The sequence below is a fragment of the Dermochelys coriacea genome, chromosome 2, assembly GCF_009764565.3.
Source record: "Dermochelys coriacea isolate rDerCor1 chromosome 2, rDerCor1.pri.v4, whole genome shotgun sequence".
Classification (NCBI taxonomy): domain Eukaryota; kingdom Metazoa; phylum Chordata; order Testudines; family Dermochelyidae; genus Dermochelys; species Dermochelys coriacea.
Window position 1 is genome coordinate 41,245,851 of NC_050069.1, and position 18,868 is coordinate 41,264,718.

The 18,868-nt window shown below is 41.3% G+C and overlaps 1 protein-coding gene across 7 annotated transcripts in view; it reads left to right on the forward strand.

The window, feature by feature from the left end:
- The window catches only part of STK3 (serine/threonine kinase 3), a 294,078-nt gene extending 278,061 nt beyond the window's left edge, over positions 1 to 16,017 (forward strand). For 4 of the 7 annotated variants that reach the window (XM_043507549.1, XM_043507550.1, XM_043507547.1 and 1 more), the window contains one exon: positions 12,802 to 16,017. In XM_043507549.1, coding sequence (XP_043363484.1) covers positions 12,802 to 12,960 — 159 coding nt within the window. In that variant the 3' untranslated portion in view covers positions 12,961 to 16,017. Of the gene's footprint in view, positions 1 to 5,315; positions 5,410 to 12,801 lie in introns of those variants that run through there. The other 3 variants (XR_006278703.1, XM_043507548.1, XM_043507551.1) reach the window with 3 other exon arrangements.
- Positions 16,018 to 18,868: the final 2,851 nt, after the last annotated feature.

Below are 18,868 nucleotides of genomic sequence, written 5' to 3' on the forward strand. Positions count from 1 at the left end.
TCTCTCACCAAGAGAAGTTGGTCCAATAAAATATATTACCTCACTCACCTTCTCTCTCTAATATCCTGGGACTAAGATGGCTACAACACTGCATGCCCTAGAGAGAGAGAAAGATTTTATTTTTTTCCACTAACAGAGATAAAATACTATTTTGTGATGATACTCATCCAACTTTCTAAAAAGTCTGGTTGGAGAATTGCTATCTAAATTAATGATGGTTCTCTAGTCTTAATTCTAGATTGTTTTCTTTAAAGTTTGTTATCTTTTACTTCTTTAAGTTGTTGGGACAGTTTGTTGTGCTTTTTTTAGATTATCATAATAAAATTCTAAGAGAAAATCCTACAAATTTTCTTATCAGGTGTGGATGATTGTTTTTGCTCATGGTTTTGATAGCAGCTATGTGTGTATCTCAAAGTTAAGTATTATGATCTGAGCATCAGGATGGAGGGTTTTCACAGACCTTTTAAATAATTTCCTCAGTTTGGAGTTTTTGTGAACAAATATATAATTTCTTCAAAAGATTGTTCAAACTGTATCCAAAAACCTTAAGAGATTGCTGATGTAGAAAATCACATGAATTGTTGTGCAGAGTTCAGTTGTAAGCCTGGTGCTCTCTCAAGGCATTTCATACTTTGAATTTCTGCTTGAAGCATAATACTGAAATGCTAAAAAGTCATTTTGGAAAATGTCTGTGACAGACAATGCAGTTCTAAACAAAGTGTGATAGAAAATCAAAATAACATGCTTCAGCAGACTCAAAAGTAAGCATGTAATATTCTGTACATAAGTGGAAGAGCAAAATAAGTTGACTGGCCCCTATTTTGCTTAAATCCTGTACCTCTGTGTGCCTTCCCTTTGGAGCAACTCAATTGTATCCTTTGCAATTTAGTTAGTTACTAAAAGGTAAATTTTCAGCATGCTGCAGAATTTATCCCAAAGTAACTTAAACTGTGGATTTTTATTACTTAACGTGATTTTAAAATATCTTGTCCATAAGCTTTGTAGTTATACTAAGTGTGCAAGAATCTTGATAAGTGCTGTATGATGTTAAATGCAATGATGGAGGCAGACAACTGGAGTTAATATAGGAGCAAATCTACTTTATTTTAATGCCTCACAGTAGCCTACAGACATGGGTTTGCAGTGTATGTTACTTACATACACAACCACTCCTAGGTTCCCCTTGATCCTCCTTAGTGAAAGTTACAAATCTCCCAACTGTGTAGCGCTCACTTCAGGGTGATAAGCACAGTATAAATGATATTTAGGTACCGTAGGGTAGATAGAATGGTACATAAAGCTTCTGTCTTTTAATGTGTGTTAGCAGTGAGCTGCATGCAACTACACTACATTACACTACACTTATTATATTATTGTGATTTCTGTGATATTTAATGAAAAATCTTGACTTTAGGAGCTGGAGCTCGAAAAAAAACATCAGAGTCTGAGAGTCTCAGTTTTCATTATTTAAAAAATAGTGATTTTCCAAGCCTTCAGAGTTTCAGAGGAAGGCTTCAAAATGTGACCTAAGTGTACTCCTAAGTCTCAAAAACCAAAAGGCAAATAAAAAGAACCCAACATTTATTATTTTTAAAAATCTCATTTTTGGGAGGGGTGCAGACTCGTGATATTTTTAACTGCTTGGGTTTGGTAATGCTGCTCTTTCTCAGATAAAGATACTGTACGTGTTGTGTGCAGCATAGCTGCACATAGCTGTAATATTACACATAAGGTATTGTAGAAAACAACTCTAGCTCTTCCCCTAGTTGCCAGCACTTTGGAGAAAGCTACAAAAAAGCAATCTAGAGCCAGAAAAGGATAATTATCAATGTAGCTTCCAAACATGCTATTTTTAGCATTGGAAGTTTTAAAGTATTAGTCTGATGAATAGGAAAGGTTGTGCCACTGAATTCAGAAATTAAGCAAGGAACATTAAAACGGGGCTCTACCCTGAGAAATGACATTGTAAAAATGCCATAAATTGGGTCCCCTGTTAATTGTGCCTCAGTGTTTCGTGTGTCAATAAAAACATGTTTATTTTAACTGCCAGTCCTGCAAACTCAGCTTGGGCTTTGACAGTCAAGTCAGGGTTCTTTTCCTCTCACATAATAAAAGTTCAGGGAGGTAAATTAGGTCCTTGTTTACACCTGTGCAACCTCATATCTTCAAATTATGCCCTCAGTAACACCAGTGTTTCAAACCCATCAAAGTCAGTGGCTATGTCTACATTCTCCCCACCGAAAGATTTCCCACCAGTGCTGGAGCTGGTGCAGCTCCACTGATGATAGTGTGAGAATGCTAGTGTAGACAGAGCTCCAAGCAGCCATTGGTGTCTCACACAGCACACTGTCTGACCCTGCTGAGAGCAGGACTACATGATACAGTGCTTAAAATGCTAGCAGTTGTTGGCACCTTGCCTACACCAATGTTCCCAGCATTGCTACACTGGTGGTAGTGGAAAATTGGTGGTAGTGGAAAAAGTGGAAAATCTGAAAAATCTTCATGCAGCCAAGACCAGTGTGACTACTTCAGTGAGTAATGTGAGCAGGATTTGACCCTAGGTTTGGACATAGACAAAAAGCTAAACTGGCTGACCTTTGACCTCTTAGACTCTGGCTCAAATCCAGAAATAAGTATAGAGTCCTCAGTGGACCACACTCTGTAAAACAAAAACAGATTCTGCTCAACAGAAGTAAAGTAACATGCCACAATGGTGAGATGGAGAGAAAGGAAGAGTGTCTGTTACTTGAGGCCACTAACAACATAAAACAATCTGAGGCATGCACTGGTTAAATCTTAGAAAGTGCTATAGGCAACCCACTGTTGCAATTGCCATAGAAAATTATTGTTGTTAGCCATTCTGTTGATAGTTCATATTGTAAGAATTGCTAGCAGATGGGAAAAGAGATGACTCAGAATACAGTATTAGCAAGCCATATTTTTTCAATCAAAGGCCTTTAATAAGGCATGTAGCATCTGTAAGATTCATTTAAACAGTTGCTAGGAAGAATGTGTTTTTTCAAGTAAACACAGCAAACTCTTTACAGATTATTTTTTATTTGAATATCTATTTTATTAACAATTTAGACCCTGAAAAAGCATTTTTTTTGTTTTCATCTCACCAGTGTAACAGCAGTGTCGCATCATTTAATCTGATGGACTGAAAGGTTGCTCCGATAACTCATGCAATATGAAAGCTATTAATAAAATCTAATTTTAGCATATTGAAAACATCACAGGCCTAAAGCTTTTATTTACCTGTTAGTTGTCAAGGACAGCTTAAGACTGTAGTGGGCTGCATCCACCAAAACTCTGGCTTTCACCCCCTGAAAAGTTTGGATGCCCTGGACATATGCTGGCCAAGTGGAATCAAGTGATCCCCTTCCCCCCTGTTCCTGCCTCCCAGGCCCCCTCATTATGAATCACTGCATGATATTACCTGCTCAGGGGCACTATACATCCAGGGTGCACCTCCTCACATCTGGATCTTGTGCCAGAAACTGCTGTCAAGCCAGCAGCCAAGATCCACACATTGAAATACCTGCTGCTTACTGACTCTGAAAATGGGATGTAGGTGCCACTTTATTGCTCTCCTGTTAGCTTTTATTTCAAGAGAGTTCCAATACCTTTGGGAAGAAGGCATATCTATTTGCACACTTTCCATTTTGGCCTGAACTACCCTGGGTGGCTTTTGTCCAGGACTGCAAACACCTGGAACTGCATTCCAGAACATGCAATAGGTTCGGTCAGCCTAGCAGCTTATCTTCACCCAGCCAAAGAGGGAAGAATTGCTCACTGAAAAGAGCTCTCATTCTGCTTCACTGAAAAAGCATTGAGCCAGTTGAAGCTGGTTCTGGTGGGACCCAAGACGTATTAAAACAGTGATAAATGATGTTTGTTTCACTTTCCTTAGAAGAGTTTGATCCAATCACACAAATGGAAGCCCTGAAAGTCTGAGGGCTATCTGGGGTCACTTTCTGAAGAAAGAGATCCCTCTTCCTTATGGCTGGTAAAGAATGGCTGGGCCCATTAATGACCAAGAAAATCAAATGATTTGTGGAGGTCATAAGATACTGCAGGCTTCAATGCTATCAATATGCCAGTGACCACACAACTTTACATTTCCTTAACAGACGTGGTTCTTGCTGTCAGCCAGTTGTACTAATGCCTGAAAAGAAGCAACACCTGGATGAAAAGCAGCAGGCTCTAGATTAATCCATGTAGAACAGCTGATGATGCTAATAGGAGAAGAACACTATGAGGAGCTGATCTCAGCCTCTATTGAGGATTTCCATACTCCAAAAATCATGCTACTGCACAGTCCTGGGCTTATATTGGACTCATCACTGCTCCTGTAAATACAGATAGCAACAGTGTTTATAAATGCCTTCAGTTAGCAAGGAGATTGTACCTCTTTCTGTCTGAAGAACTACCAAGGGTGGTCCAGGCTCTCATAGTCCCCAGGTTATATTACTGATGTGCTTCTTGTTGTTGACTCTGAAGGCCTTATGGAAATGCCAGCTTGCCCAATGCCCTACAGCCTAACTGTGTAGGTTTGGATAATTGGATGCTTATCTGAGCCCCAAATCTTTTGAGACCCTGATAATGAGGATATCCACATAAAAAATAACATACAGCACAAGTTAACAGAATGCATGAACAACCCTCGGGTGGCTGGAGGCCTATCCCTGAACATTTTTTTTTAAAGCGATGGGGGTGATTTTGACAAAAACCCAGAATTTGCCTATTTTTTCTCTTCATTGACCCTTAGAAATTCCTTGGCTTGGTGAATGATTATTCCATATCTCTTGGCAGATGTAATGTTTAGAGACTAGGGCTTCAGACTCTGGTGTGGCACTGAAAGAAGGTTGAATTTCCATGCTAGCATCATCCTCCGAGGAAGGATGGTCTAGCCTGGGATTCGAGATACTCTGTTCTGCTACAGGTTTCCTGCGTGACCTTGCATGAGGATCCCCTGTATTGTTGTGGTATGTGAGGATCTTTATTTTGAAGCTTTAGCTAAATAACTGTGGAAGAATACCCAAGTTGCACTTGTTCAGGGCTTTAGAAAAGCTCTTTTGTATTTTAATTGGTATCTTTTCAAATCTGCTCAGGGCCTTCCTACCTCCTGTGTTTAATTTCAGAATCCAATGCCATTATTAATAAAATAGACTGTTTGTTTGTTCTATCATTTTATGCCACACATTGTACCAATTTTCATCAAAATGTTGGCTCCTGTTGTAATTTGATCATGCCCAAACCTTTCTGACACATGAATGTTACAAATAATATTTGAAGGTCTTTTTTTTCCCAAGCTCTTCAATTGTTCCAAATATCAAAAAACAAAACCATAGCCTTTTCTCCCATGAGACCATCTGCTAGTCCAGTAGTTGATCCACTACATTCTCTTCACAGTAAATACAGAGGGAGTCACAGAATTGTTAGCATTTGGGGTTTCCAGTAGAGCCTATTCTGCCTGGATCCCTCTCAACTGTTCTGCCTCTATGTGGGCAGTAAATGGCTACACAGGCAGACCCAGTTTCTCTCTCAATTTTCCTGTAAGGCAATCACTGCAGTGCATGAAAATGTTTTCTTTCCTATTAAATTGGCCTTTTCAACACCAATTAGCCTTTATTCCATTGAGTCTGCTGGTTTCCCCCCTCTATTCCCAGCCTTTTTTGGCGCCTATCACAAACAAGGTGGGAGACCAAGGCAGATGCAAACAAATTTGCAGCCCTCTGCAAAGTAATTTAATTAGCCACCTGTCTGCAAAGCACAAGATTCAGTGTGCCACCTTTTCCCCCATCCCCCTCTATTCTAGACTCCTATGATATATTGGCTGGGGGAAATACATGGGATGCGGCCAGAGGTGTCTTTCCCAGAGATGAAGCAGTTTAAAGATACTGTCAAATTAGTGGTACCAAGGTTAAAACAACCTTTCTCATGTCTAGAAACTAACCTACTATCATCCTGTCCCAGTCCATCCCATTAACAAGAGAGCCTGGCATAAATTGGACATCAGAAAGCAATAAGAATTTAAAAGCAAACCAAATGTTTTGTACAAATGCCCTTTGTGTGGCTTATCCAATCCACTATCAGGGGAAGAAGATTCTCTAGAGTTCCATTGCAAAGTGCATATAACACTGATTATTGGAAGCTACAAAGTAAAAGACCTTCCTTCTGCACAGTAAAACTTAATGTACATTCAGTGCAATCTAGAGCTGAATTGTGGGTGGAAAAGCCGTATGCCCTAATGGAAAAAATAGAGAGAAATGTCCTGGTCCACAGTGCACACTTTCACTAAATGCTCTAGGCTGGGGCTAGATACTCCACTCAGCTCAGGATGAAGGGGGGTGTTTAGGGAACTGTTTATGGCTGTGTGACTCTTTGCTGGCCAGCCCCACCCTGTCTTAAAGCAGTCTAAAGGACCTTATACCATTAGAAGATTGGTGTAGCATAGCTCCCCTCCACCAGGCTCCCATTCTGACACCTCCTTCCCACAGCATGCCCCCTATGCCAGGGATGGGAGGAGGCTGGTGTAGGAACTGGTGTCATTTGCATTACATCAAAGATGATTGCTTTCCACAAGGAGAATTCTTTACAGCCAAAATCCGGCTACTTTGCACCAAAAGGAACAGAGCAAAATGGCCAGAACAGAGCCAAGAATCTGGCCCTGGCCCTCCTTTTTTTTTTTTTTTTTTTTTTTTTTTATGGCAGTAATGTGCGTTGAGAGTGCTTCAGGCTGTAGAATAGATTATTTAATATAATCTCACCATGGAGACCTCTTTCCTTCATTCCCTCCCCATTGCTTTTCTGCATTGTTAGCGACTTTCCCTGTGGCTATTGGATTAGCAAATATGCCATATAGGAGAAAAGAAAAAATGCTAATGCTACATGCTAATTTTTCTTCTTAAAGACTACAAGTCCGCATCCTCCCTATTAGAAGTGTATGTGTGTGTGTATGTATACACACACGATATATTCCTAATGTTGCAAGTTGTACTAATTTGGACTGCTGTTTACCACAGTCAAATGATAAACTAATTAACATTCTGGAGTGTTCCAGCAGGGGGTGAATGCTTTACCTGAATCCCCATTCACTGAGAGTTAGCAGCAAGAGGATTTAGTCCATCAGTTGCTGGACTGTGGACAGACAATCCTGGAAAAGAAAAAATAGATTTATTTTACTGGGATTGGTGGGAAATAGGGTTACCAACTTTCTAATCGCACTAAACAGAACACCCTTGTCCCACCCACTTCCCTGAGGCCCTGCCCCTGTCCCACCCCTTCTCCGAAACCCCATCACCCACTCACTCCGTCCCCCCTCCCTCTGTCGCTTGCCCCCCCCACTCACGTTCACTGGGCTGGGGCAGGGAGTTGAGGTGTGGGAGGGGGTGAGGGCTCTGGGTGGGGGGCGGACTCTGGGGTGGGGCTGTGTATGAAGGGTTTGGGGCATAGGAGGGGGCTCAGGAATGGAGCAAGAGGTTGGGTGCAAGAGGGGGTGTGGGCTCTGAGGGGGGTCAGGGCTGGGACAGGGTTTGGGATGCGGAATCTGGGCGGGAGTTAGGATGCGGGAAGGGGTTCTGACCCAGGGAAGGGGGTTAGGGTGCAGAAGGGTGTTCAGGGTGTGGGCTCCAGCTGGGCGGCGCTTACCTCAGGAAGTTCCTAGTTGGCAGTGCAGCAGGGCTAAGGCAGTCTCCCTGTCTGCCTTGGCTCCACGCGGCTCCCGCAAGCATCCGCCATGTCTGGCTCCTAGGCACAGGGACAGCCAGGCAGCTCTGTTCAGTGTGCGCTGCCTGCACCCACAGACACTACCCCTGTAATTCCCATTGGCCATGGTTCCTGGCCAATGGGAGCTGCGGAGACAGTGCTGGGGGTGGGGGCAGCACACGGAGCCTTCCTGGCCGCCCCAGCACCTAGGAGTCGGATATGGCAGCCACTTCCAGGAGCCGCACAGAGTCAGGGCAGGCAGGGAGTCTGCCTTAGCCCTTCTGCACCATCAACAGGGCTTTTAACAGCCCGGTCTGTGGTGGTGACTGGAGCCGCCAGGGTCCCTTTTCAACTGGGCGTTCCAGCTGAAAACGATCTATTGTCCTCAGATTTAAGAAGCTAGACAAGCCTGTCTTGATTACTGAGCTATTAGAGGTTAGCTGCATTTTAAAAGCTATCAAAATGTAATTTAAAGGCTTTTTGGTTTCCCATGGCCTTCATGGCTGAATGCGTAAGAACTCCTTTCTCTTCCTGCTGATGTTGGTAGCCCTAAGAGATTCTCAACAGCAAACTACATGGTAAATTATTTATGGCCATTTAAATTGTGAGCTGTTTGCAGTTAGAACTAAACTAAAAGCATCCACCTCCATTGCTTTTAGAGTTGGAATCAAGAGGAAATGTTTTCTGTTTAACTACCTTTTAATTAAAAAGAAAAGGAGTACTTGTGGCACCTTAGAGACTAACAAATTTATTAGAGCATAAGCTTTCGTGAGCTACAGCTCACTTCATCGGATGCATTTGGTGGAAAATTTCCACCAAATGCATCCGATGAAGTGAGCTGTAGCTCACGAAAGCTTATGCTCTAATAAATTTGTTAGTCTCTAAGGTGCCACAAGTACTCCTTTTCTTTTTGCGAATACAGACTAACACGGCTGCTACTCTGAAATCTACCTTTTAATTAGTATCTTGCAAAATTGAAGCCTTTTCCATTCAGAGTTGTCCCCTCTTGTAACAGTAGTGCAAAATTAGAATGGTTTCAGTTTCTTAGAGTTTTTTCACTGTAAAGTGATTGCTCAAGGAATTTTTTTTTATCAGGTAGAGCAATACACTGCTTAATCACACAGGGCTCTATTCAACAAAAAACAGGATTTTTGCCTAATCCTGTATAAATGTTGATGGTAATCTTGATAGAAGAGCCTTTTCTGCCTCCGTCAGTTGATCTTTAGACTTTGCTGATCATTCAGTTTGTTTTTTACCCAAACAGAGAGAAATTTCATGAAATGTTTCCCATAATTTAAAAAAGGGAAACAAAATAAAACTATGACAGGTTTCAGAGTAGCAGCCGTGTTAGTCTGTATTCGCAAAAAGAAAAGCAATACTTGTGGCACCTTAGAGACTTACAAATTTATTAGAGCATAAGCCTTCGTGATCTACAGCTGCATCCGATGAAGTGAGCTGTAGCTCACGAAAGCTTATGCTCTAATAAAGTTGTTAGTCTCTAAGGTGCCACAAGTATTGCTTTTCTTTTTTTGAAAATAAAACTATGTAAACTGAATTACTTGTGAATAAAATGAGTTTGAAAGACTTCTGTGAGACATCAACAATGTGTTAAAAATAACATAATGTTCAGCATACTTCATTTTGAGGGATGTCACTCATTTTAATCCCAGTTACTTACATTCCACATAATTTAGGTATTTCCTTACTTTCATTGTTGAAAATTGCTTGCATCAGATATAATGAACCAGGTTACTGAGACAACAGAAAGTTAGTTACCCTAAAGGAAAAAATCCCACAGCATTTTAAGTTTCCTGCATGCATGGCTAATTTTTTATGTACCTCACTTAGCATTTTTGTCCCATGTCGTATCACATTTTTGGGCCTTTGCAGGTTTTTAGGTATGCTATGTAGTACCTTTAGTATAGATGGAAGCCAAGAAGTAATTTCTTTGAGTTAACCAAGGAAGCTTATATAAGGGTCAGAATGATAGTTGTATGCAGTGTTGTAGCTGTGTCGGTCCCAGGATATTAGAGAGACAAGGTGGGTGAGATAATATCTTTTATTTTCTCTCTCACCAACAGACATCCCATCTTGTCTCTAGAATGATACTTAGCAGTTTGTGATATCATGGCAAAACGATTGTTTTATATAGAGTTCTGTAAACACCGATACAATAGCTTTTCTATGGCTATGCCTGCTTCAACACACCTGATGTCAGATACAAGCCAAATCTGCTTTCTTTTTTCACATGAAGTGCCTTGCTTTTTTATATTCACTTCTCCCTTCCAGTGTTCAGAGTGGTATCCATTGATACACACAAGTAGTCTAATGGCTTAGATCCCTTCAGTGACATGACTGAGATCATTCTGAAAATCCCTCATTCTTTGGATCTTGAAATTCACTTTTTTCAAATCTGTAATTTCCAGTTTAGCTGTACGTGGTCTTCAAAGTGCATTTGTTTCTGTTTACTTGTTCTGTTTCTGAGATTTAAATAAAAATGCACCCATCACATTTCTCCCTGGCCGCATGTACAAAATCTTTTTGTACAGCAGTAGATGATCGGTCTCAAACGATATATAAAGAGACCCAAATGCTCTTGGTGTGTTTATAGTGACTATCCAGAGAAGGCAACTGAGTACCCAAGTCAGATCCAGGGCAGTCTGTAAAGATCATATGAAAACCTCATAAAGATCTGTCCTGAAAAAAAGGTACATCCTACAGGCAAGAAATTATACTTGGATCCCATCATGTAGTTCCTTCACTTCTGTATGGATCTCCAAAGCTCTCCATCCTCTCACGGATGGGTTTCAAAAAGAAGAGTTAAGGAGAATTTAGAAAAATAGGAACTCCCTGTGCCCCCTTAGCTCCTGCACTTCTTCTGAGTCAGTTAAATACATGACTATTAGGGCCATAAACCTCCATGTTGTACCCTAAATCCCTTTACATTGAAAACCCATCCCAATCTTGCTCCCTAAAGAATATCCCCACTCACATGATTTTTAATAGGTTTCAGAGTAGCAGCCGTGTTAGTCTGTATTTGCAAAAAAGAAAAGGAGTACTTGTGGCACCTTAGAGACTAACAAATTTATTTGAGCATAAGCTTTTCGTAAGCTCACTTCATTGCATGCATATGATTTTTAATATGCTACTTCCATTTAACAGTTGACAAGAACAGTAAAACAGAAGCTTCTTCCCTCTTTCCCCCTAAATTAATGGGTGTCTTTGTGGCCTGGCAATAGTGACCACTTTCCCCAAGCCCCTTTCTGGAAGTAGGGCAGGGCAACTTATCCAACTAGATTTTACTTAATCACTTCACTCAGTGGAAGCCCAAGTAGCGAGATGTGCAAATGGGAAAAGAATCCTAGCCAATAGGCTGCAGAGCACATTTGGGGTGCTCTGTGGCCAGTGCTGCAGCCTTGGATTTTCATAGTTGAAGATCTATTGGCCCCAAATGACTCCTTTGGTTAGAGCTTGGTTCTGAGGCACACGGGTGTGTGCACCCTGACTTGGGGCAACAGGTATCCTCCACCTGGCTCTTTCTGAAGAAATGGCAGAACTGTACTTGTTCTGCTATCATAGGACCCTTTGTCCCTGTGGAGGTGTGGGAAGGAGGGTAGGATTTACCCTAATCAGTAACTCTTCCTGGATCTCTCATTTTCACAGAAACTTTAATGCTAGTATTGTCTTGCATGACATACTGCTTGTTTTCCTCTGTTTCTTGTTTATGGTTTTTTTTATTAGTTCCTGCACCAGTTCTCTTTGTGTCTAATTAAAGTTCTGACACTCCATTTTTCTTTACAACCATGTGTGATATAGTATATTGGTACTAGTCATAACACAGGAAGAGGGACTGTACATAGCAATAGCAGTGTTGTTAATTTGTATGCTTCAGATGCTGATAGAGAAATCAAAAGTAATATTTTATTCCCCAAGGAAAATAGATTAGACAGTATTGATGAAAAATTGCCCAGGATTCATGAACTCAATATTGACTCAAAAACAGGTTCATTCAGGAAATGTGTTTTCATTTTTTTTTCCTGACCTAGGCAATTGTTAGGTGGTGTGTTTGTTCAGTATGTCAGAACATTCATTTACATTCAAATGAAATATAGACTCTCTCTTATTAGGATGGGCCTTTATGTAATTCATTAAATTCCTTCTGCCATCTGAACTGTGGTGATAATCTTCACAACCAGCGAAGGGCAGTTGGCACAAAAAGGACTGACAGGAATGTGAAGGGCAGAAAGACACCTTGCTGCCTCAGGGCAATAAAAATGAACTTCACCATTATTTGTTTTAAGTTATGAAACTATAAACTATAGATTCTTTCCAGCAAGCAGAGGTATGGAAAGTAATGCCTGCAATGCTCCACTGGCTGGCAAGAATCCAGCTTTGGTTAGTCACACCAGTCAGCATGCAAATGAGTCGATTTCTTTGTAAATAGCCTTATTATTATTAATTTTTAAAGGACTCCAGAGCCATTAATGACCCATTCAACATTCTGAGAAAATGTTAATGTGCTGCTTAGAAAGAAAAGAGGTTGGTTATAACTAACTCCTTCCCATGAATTCAGGATGTTGTTTCATATATTATTTATACTCTCTGTTGGCAGCTTTCCCTGGGTAGATATGGCAGTGATCCATTGAGGAATACAGGAGCCTTTTAATTCTTATCAGTAGGTACCTTTGACTGTCTGGCATAGCACTATTTGTGGATGCTGTATATCTTAGTATTAGGGTTTCCACAGGAGACTGTAGCTCAACCAGTCATTTTTGATTGGGTGTGGTAATTATCCTGGATACCATCATATCCATAGAATTACATCCATAAATTGACATGCATGCTTTTTACAAACTGATTCAACATAAGGCATATGTCTATTTGCAGGGTACACGGAAACTACTTTGTATCAGATATAATTGGGAATGTATATACTTTCATGCTACTACACTAGTTGCTATTTTTGATACTTTGTTTTCACTTTGCCACAGTAAATTAAACGAATGATTAGTATTAACAGTTATCAATCTTTTGTTTGTTGTTGGAAGCAATTTTATTAAACAGCTTTGCTTTACTGTTTGTTATTTACAGTTAAAAAACCTAAGTTTAGAAGAATTGCAAATGAGGTTAACAGCTTTGGACCCTATGATGGAACGAGAAATTGAAGAGCTTCGTCAAAGATACACAGCGAAGAGGCAACCTATCCTGGATGCAATGGATGCAAAGAAACGAAGGCAACAGAATTTCTGAATTTGTCTTACTCTCAAAGATAATGCTAGTAGTCAACAAAAACACTCGTTAAATTGTAAATCTGAAGGAATCCTATAGTTATGAGAGGTGTTTTTAAAACTTTAAATTGTGCTTCATAACCAAGGAGCAGTGAAAGACCATGTATATGGTGTTCAGCAAAGACGGTGGAACACAATTAAACTCTTCTGTGCGTTTACCACACTTCCATTTTCAAATATTTAATGTAATAGAAGTTTAATCTTTTACTTTCTGATCCCCCTCAGCTGTATAGTGGTAACTGTGTTGTACAATGGGAGAATGTTTAGGATACCTGGAAGATTTTGAAGTGTTTCATGATTGTGCAGCACGACAGGGCCTTATGTTGCAATATATTTTTCTCCCATTTAGTAGCGTATTTATTATATACTCGTAGGTGATTGTATTTATTTTTATGCCCATTTACTTTTTAAAACTTGGTGGGGGGGTTGTAATTAGGATAGTTGTGGTGGAGAGCAGGGTCAGGTTAGTTTAAATTGAACATGGGAATGCAATAAAAAAGAAACTCACTGCTATATTAAAGCCTGATTCAGGGAAGCATTTACGCATGTGCTTGAGTTCCATTGATATGGATAAGTTAAGCATGTGCTTAAGGGCTTTCCTGAATCAGGACCTATGGCTGTACTACACTAGAAAACATTCATGTAAGGCCCAATTCTGTCACCCTTCCTTACATTGAGTGCTCTCCTATTATGGAAGGAAACAAGTGCCTACTTAATTTTAATTTTTCTATAGTGCAGGAGAAGCAACAAGTGCAGTCACACCTATGGTATATACTTCTAGTTTCTATTGCAATTCTTACATTCTGACCAGTTTCAAACATCATTCTGCACCATTGTTTTGTAATGAAGCAACAGCTACACTTTTTGGCCAGTGTTTTTTACCTGGTTGGTTTGTAGTATGATTTTATTTATTGGTGTTCTGCATTGTAGACATGTAGCTGTAAGGGACACTAATTTAAAAGCCAAAGAAAATCAATGGAAAACCTGTATCAATCCGTAGTAAGCCTCCAAAAGAAGCAAAGCTTTGCAGTATTCCTAATCCTGCATTCATTGAACATTCAAAATTCCCATTGTCTTCCGTGAGAGTTTTGGGTGCATAAGGAATGCAGGACCAGGCTCTTGTTAATAACTGTGTCCATTTTTTGTCTCTGGTTCATGTGTGTAAATATATGGTAGGTGAAATATATCGCATTGCAATAAATACATCAGTCATTTGTATGAAAATGTGATCCACTTTCTGAACCATCGACTGTGGTCACTATTAATATTAATATTGCCACAATTTTTGCCTTTTGCCTAATTAATATTATTGTGGTATTCAGATATTTCCCTAGAAGTCAGACATAATGATAATTACTTGCAAAATGCAGCTATACAGATTTTAATGGTGCCCATGGTTACTGGCATCCTTCTGTTAAATGTTTTCTGGAAGATAGTAAACATCTCATGCCTCTTGGCATTTACTATAGTCATATGTGGACCATTTATACTGAACCATGAGCCTTTGGAAACCATGCATTATCTTTAAACAGTCTAACTAAACAAGGAAAAAATAGTTTTAAACAGATCAGCATATGTCTGACCCTTCTGGGACCAATTCTTTTTTGTGAGTTGTATATGGCCATTCTTACAATTTTTATTCTACGTGTGTGTGTGTGTGTGTGTACTTCCAACTTGTAAATCATAAATTCAAATACATTTTAACTGACCCTCATATATTCCTAAATTTTTAAAAATGTGAACTGCCTTTTGCAAAGAAGGAAGGGAAGTAACCCTTAAGAGATATCCATAAAACCTACGATAGATCAAGATGTCCCAATATTGTGCTTTTATTGCCTCACATCTAAACAAACAATGAAGTGATGCATGGTAAAATCTAATACAGTTTATGAAAATGACAGTATAGACTTCTGAATATAGACCTGTTATTTCAAATTAATTTCTAAATCTTTGCTTTATCTCTTTTTTAAATTCATTGATGTGTACATATAAACACAAAAATATAATATATGGAAAGAATGTATGGAAAGCATAAAATCATCAAGAAGGAGAGAGCCTTATTTGCCCTTTCCCAATGTGCCTTGTAGGCAATTAATGTAATTGTCCAATTGTAGCCTCTCTGCATCATTGCTAACTTTCTCTTCCCATATTTTCTTCCACTTGCCCCACCAAAAATAACATATGTTGGTTTTGTATATGGTAACATCATCTGATTACACCCTGTGTTCAGACTTTGTGCCTTCTGGAAAATTTTCCAATTTAGTGCACACCGTGTCTAATACTTACCCAGAGGGGGCCCAGGTAAAGGCCACTAGACAAGCTAGAGCTTTTCTAATGATATCTGAAAGGCATGAGGGCATAAAGTGCATCCCTTTTCTACCTGCAGTCTACCTGCAAGCCACACTTTCTCTCCAAATGAAGCAACCCAACTGAATTTTACACAGGAGAAAAGCCAGAAGTCACGGTAAAAATTGCAAATGGAATAAGCCACCTGGGAAGGGGAAGTTCATGACTTCTGAGATATTGTAACTTAGATGCGGGAATTTTCTCTGTCCAGAACTGATATCCCCCAACTAATATAAAATTCAATAACTTTGATGCCTGATGCAATGAGTGAAAAGACTCTCAGGCTTCAGGCGGAACTAGATCAGACCCTTAGTTATGTGCAAGGAATAAAACCTAGAAATAGGTTTTATATTAGAGAGGGGTACTTTTATGGTTTTCTTTCCCCTGTTTATTTACTAAATCATAGCATCCATGTTCATGACCACATTTATCTCCACTGAGGAATGAGCATTTTCTGTAAAGGAAATCAGGTAGCATGCTAAATAAGACATTGTAACATCAAACGTTTCAATAAATCCAGAAGAACTACAGACACATTTAGATTCAGGAAGATTCTAACCCAGCATTTTCTCTTTTTGCTGCCCATTTTATATGTTAAAGTTTAGAACATAAAAATCTCTGGAATATAATTACTTATCACTAAACATCTGAATAAAAACTTATTTTTCGCTTATGGGTGTTGTGTTGTTCACTCCATCTCAAGCTAAATCACGTTCATGCTAGTTACTGACATTCACTTAATGTGCTTTAAGTCTCAGATTTCAAAACATTGCTTCCTTTAGTGCTTGGGGCCTGACTTTCAGAATTGCTGCATACACCCAACTCCAGTTGAAGTCAGTGGTACTCAGCACCTCTGAAACCCTGTTCAGCTCAAGGTAGCCACCAGGAAGTGGATAGTTTATATAGGACATAAATAGTAGGTCACCCAAGTCTTCCCTGTTTGGGAATTAAAGAGTTTGCCTGGGGGTGAAAGTTCATGTAGTGTCTCTCCTGCACTGCAGCTTCTTATGCTAGACCTGTCTCGCTGCCTCTTCCTACAGGGCAGTTGCAGTCTACAGGCGTTACTACATTGCTAGGGCAGTAGTAACCACACTATGTGTGATCCCCTCCCTCTCCCCCCAGAAGAAGAAAGGGGCAGATCTTGAGCCAAACTTTGTTGTATCCCACCCCCCAGATACAGGAGGCTGGAGAGGTAATATTGAGAGATGCTACATGTCACAATTTCAGGGAACTGGACCTTTGCTCCCTGCCCCCCTCTTCATGGTCTGCTCCAGGGATACTCTCTTGGGGCTCAGGCCTTTATCCATCACCTTTCTCTGGGCAGGGACCTGCGTCTCTCAATGTCCTGAGCAGGGGTCAGCCTTGCTGCCCCCTTGCAGTTGCACTGTGATTATCTCTACATTAGCCTGGCTAACGTCCAGCCCCTATGCTTTTCTTTCTTTCCAAGAGCTGTGACCAATGTAAGCCAGCACTTATAAGTGACCAAACAGTTCTTCCAAAGCAGAGTACATTTATTTAAGGACAAAAACATCCAGAGAAAACAAAACAATAAAAAGATCAAAATGCATATTTAAATGTACCAGAAGTCACTTGTCAGGCTTTTGGATCCTGGCAGGTTCAAGTCCTTCCAACCCTTCCTGATAGGGTTGCCAACTTTCTAATTGCAGAAAACCAAACACCTTTGCCCTGCCCCTTCCCCAAGGTGGGGCACCACTCACTCCATCCCCCCTTCCTCCGTTGCTCACTCTACCTCACCCTCGTTCACTCACTCATTTTCACCAGGCTGGGGCAGGGAGTTGGGTATAGGAGGGCGTGAGGGCTCTCGCTGGGGGTGCAGGCTCCAGGGTGGGGCTGGGGATGAGGGTTTTGTGCTGCAAGAGGGGGCTCCGGGCTGAGGCAGGAGCTTGAGGTGCAGGAGGGGGTGAGGGCTCTGGGGTGGGGCTAGAAATGAGGGATTCAGAGTACAGGAGGGAGCTCTAGGCTGGGGAAGGAGGTCAGTGTGTGAGGGGGTGGGAGAGGGTGAAGGCTGTGGCTGGGGGTGCGGGCTTGGGTGGGGCTGGGGAGGAGGGGTGCAGGTTCTGGGAGGGAGTTTTGGTGCAGGAGGGTGCTCAGCGCTAGGGCAGGGGGTTGGTGTGCGGGAGTGGGTGAGGGGTATGGGGTCTGGGCAGCATTGACCTCTGGTGGCTCCCAGGACGCGGCATCATGTCCCTCTGGCTCCTAGGCAGAGGCACGGCCAGCGGGCTCCTCACACTGCCCCTGCCCACAGGCACAGCTCCCATTGGCCGCGATTCCTGTCCCATGGGAGCCACGGAGCTAGCACTTGGAGAGGGGTCAGCATATGGAGCACCTGTGGCTGCCCCTCTGTCTAGTAGCTGGACATGCCAGCTGCTTCCTGGGAGCTGCGTGGAGCTGGCAGGGAGACTGCCAGCCCCGCTGTGCCACCAACCAGACTTTTAATGGCCCAGTCAGTGGTGCTCACCGGAGCCGCCAGGGTTCCTTTTTGACCAGGTGTTCTGGTTGAAAACTGGACACCTGGTCACCTTACTTCCAAAGGGTTTGGCCTCTTCTTGGATAAAAGATCATGTCCATTTGTTGAAACAAAATGGAGGCCCTTTTGTCAGGTTAAACTCAGCCTTTTATTCCAGAAGCCCTTTCATTGGTCTGTTTGGGTCCTTTGTACAGTCTGAACCAGTATATGCAAACCACCCTTGCAGGAGGTACTTCCCTGAACGGTATACAGTCCCAGCAACTGCAGTAATTCCCCACCCCCACCCCGTTTTTAGTTACTAGAAGATCTGTGGTAATCTTCCTTCATGAAATAGGCTACAATCCCTATCCTGAAATGATACACATAATCTTTGTAAAGTTAATACAATGGTTCTCAAAGCTACAGCATGTGGTTGCAGTATCTGTTATGCTACCCATGTGTGTTTAGGGGAACATCTCCCTTCTCCATCACTACTGTGTGGGGACATTCCTCATAATGGAAATGGGGCATTCACTTCCCCCTCTCGTGTATGGATCTCTTTGGCTTCATGGTCCCTTCTTTTCTCCTGGAATGAAGTTGAAAGCCAAGGAAATAGACTTTGAATAGCACAAAACTTGTACAATTCCTAAGTGGCTGTGAGTCAGGCAAGCACGTATTTTTGGAATTCAGAGGATGAGATGAGTATGACTCTCAGCTATTATGTGGGCATCATCAAGAAGTAAGTACCCCCATTGGATAAGTAGCAGTTGTAGGAGCTCTGGAGGGCCAGAAGGGCTGCTTTCTTAATGTCTTTTTCTGGTGACATTTGTACTATTTTCTGCAATTCAGTTTCTTACAAACTGTAACAAAATACAAAAATCATGTTGTGTTGCGATCTGCATCTTAAAACATGTATAATAATATTTATCCAAATTCAGGGTGAGATCATCCTCTTTGATTTTTGCCCTGCAGGGAATGAAAAGAGCAGAAATCCTACTCAGACTGCCATGAAGGGAGCTGAGCCTAAGTTGCAGCATCTCCTGCTCCCCCTCATCTT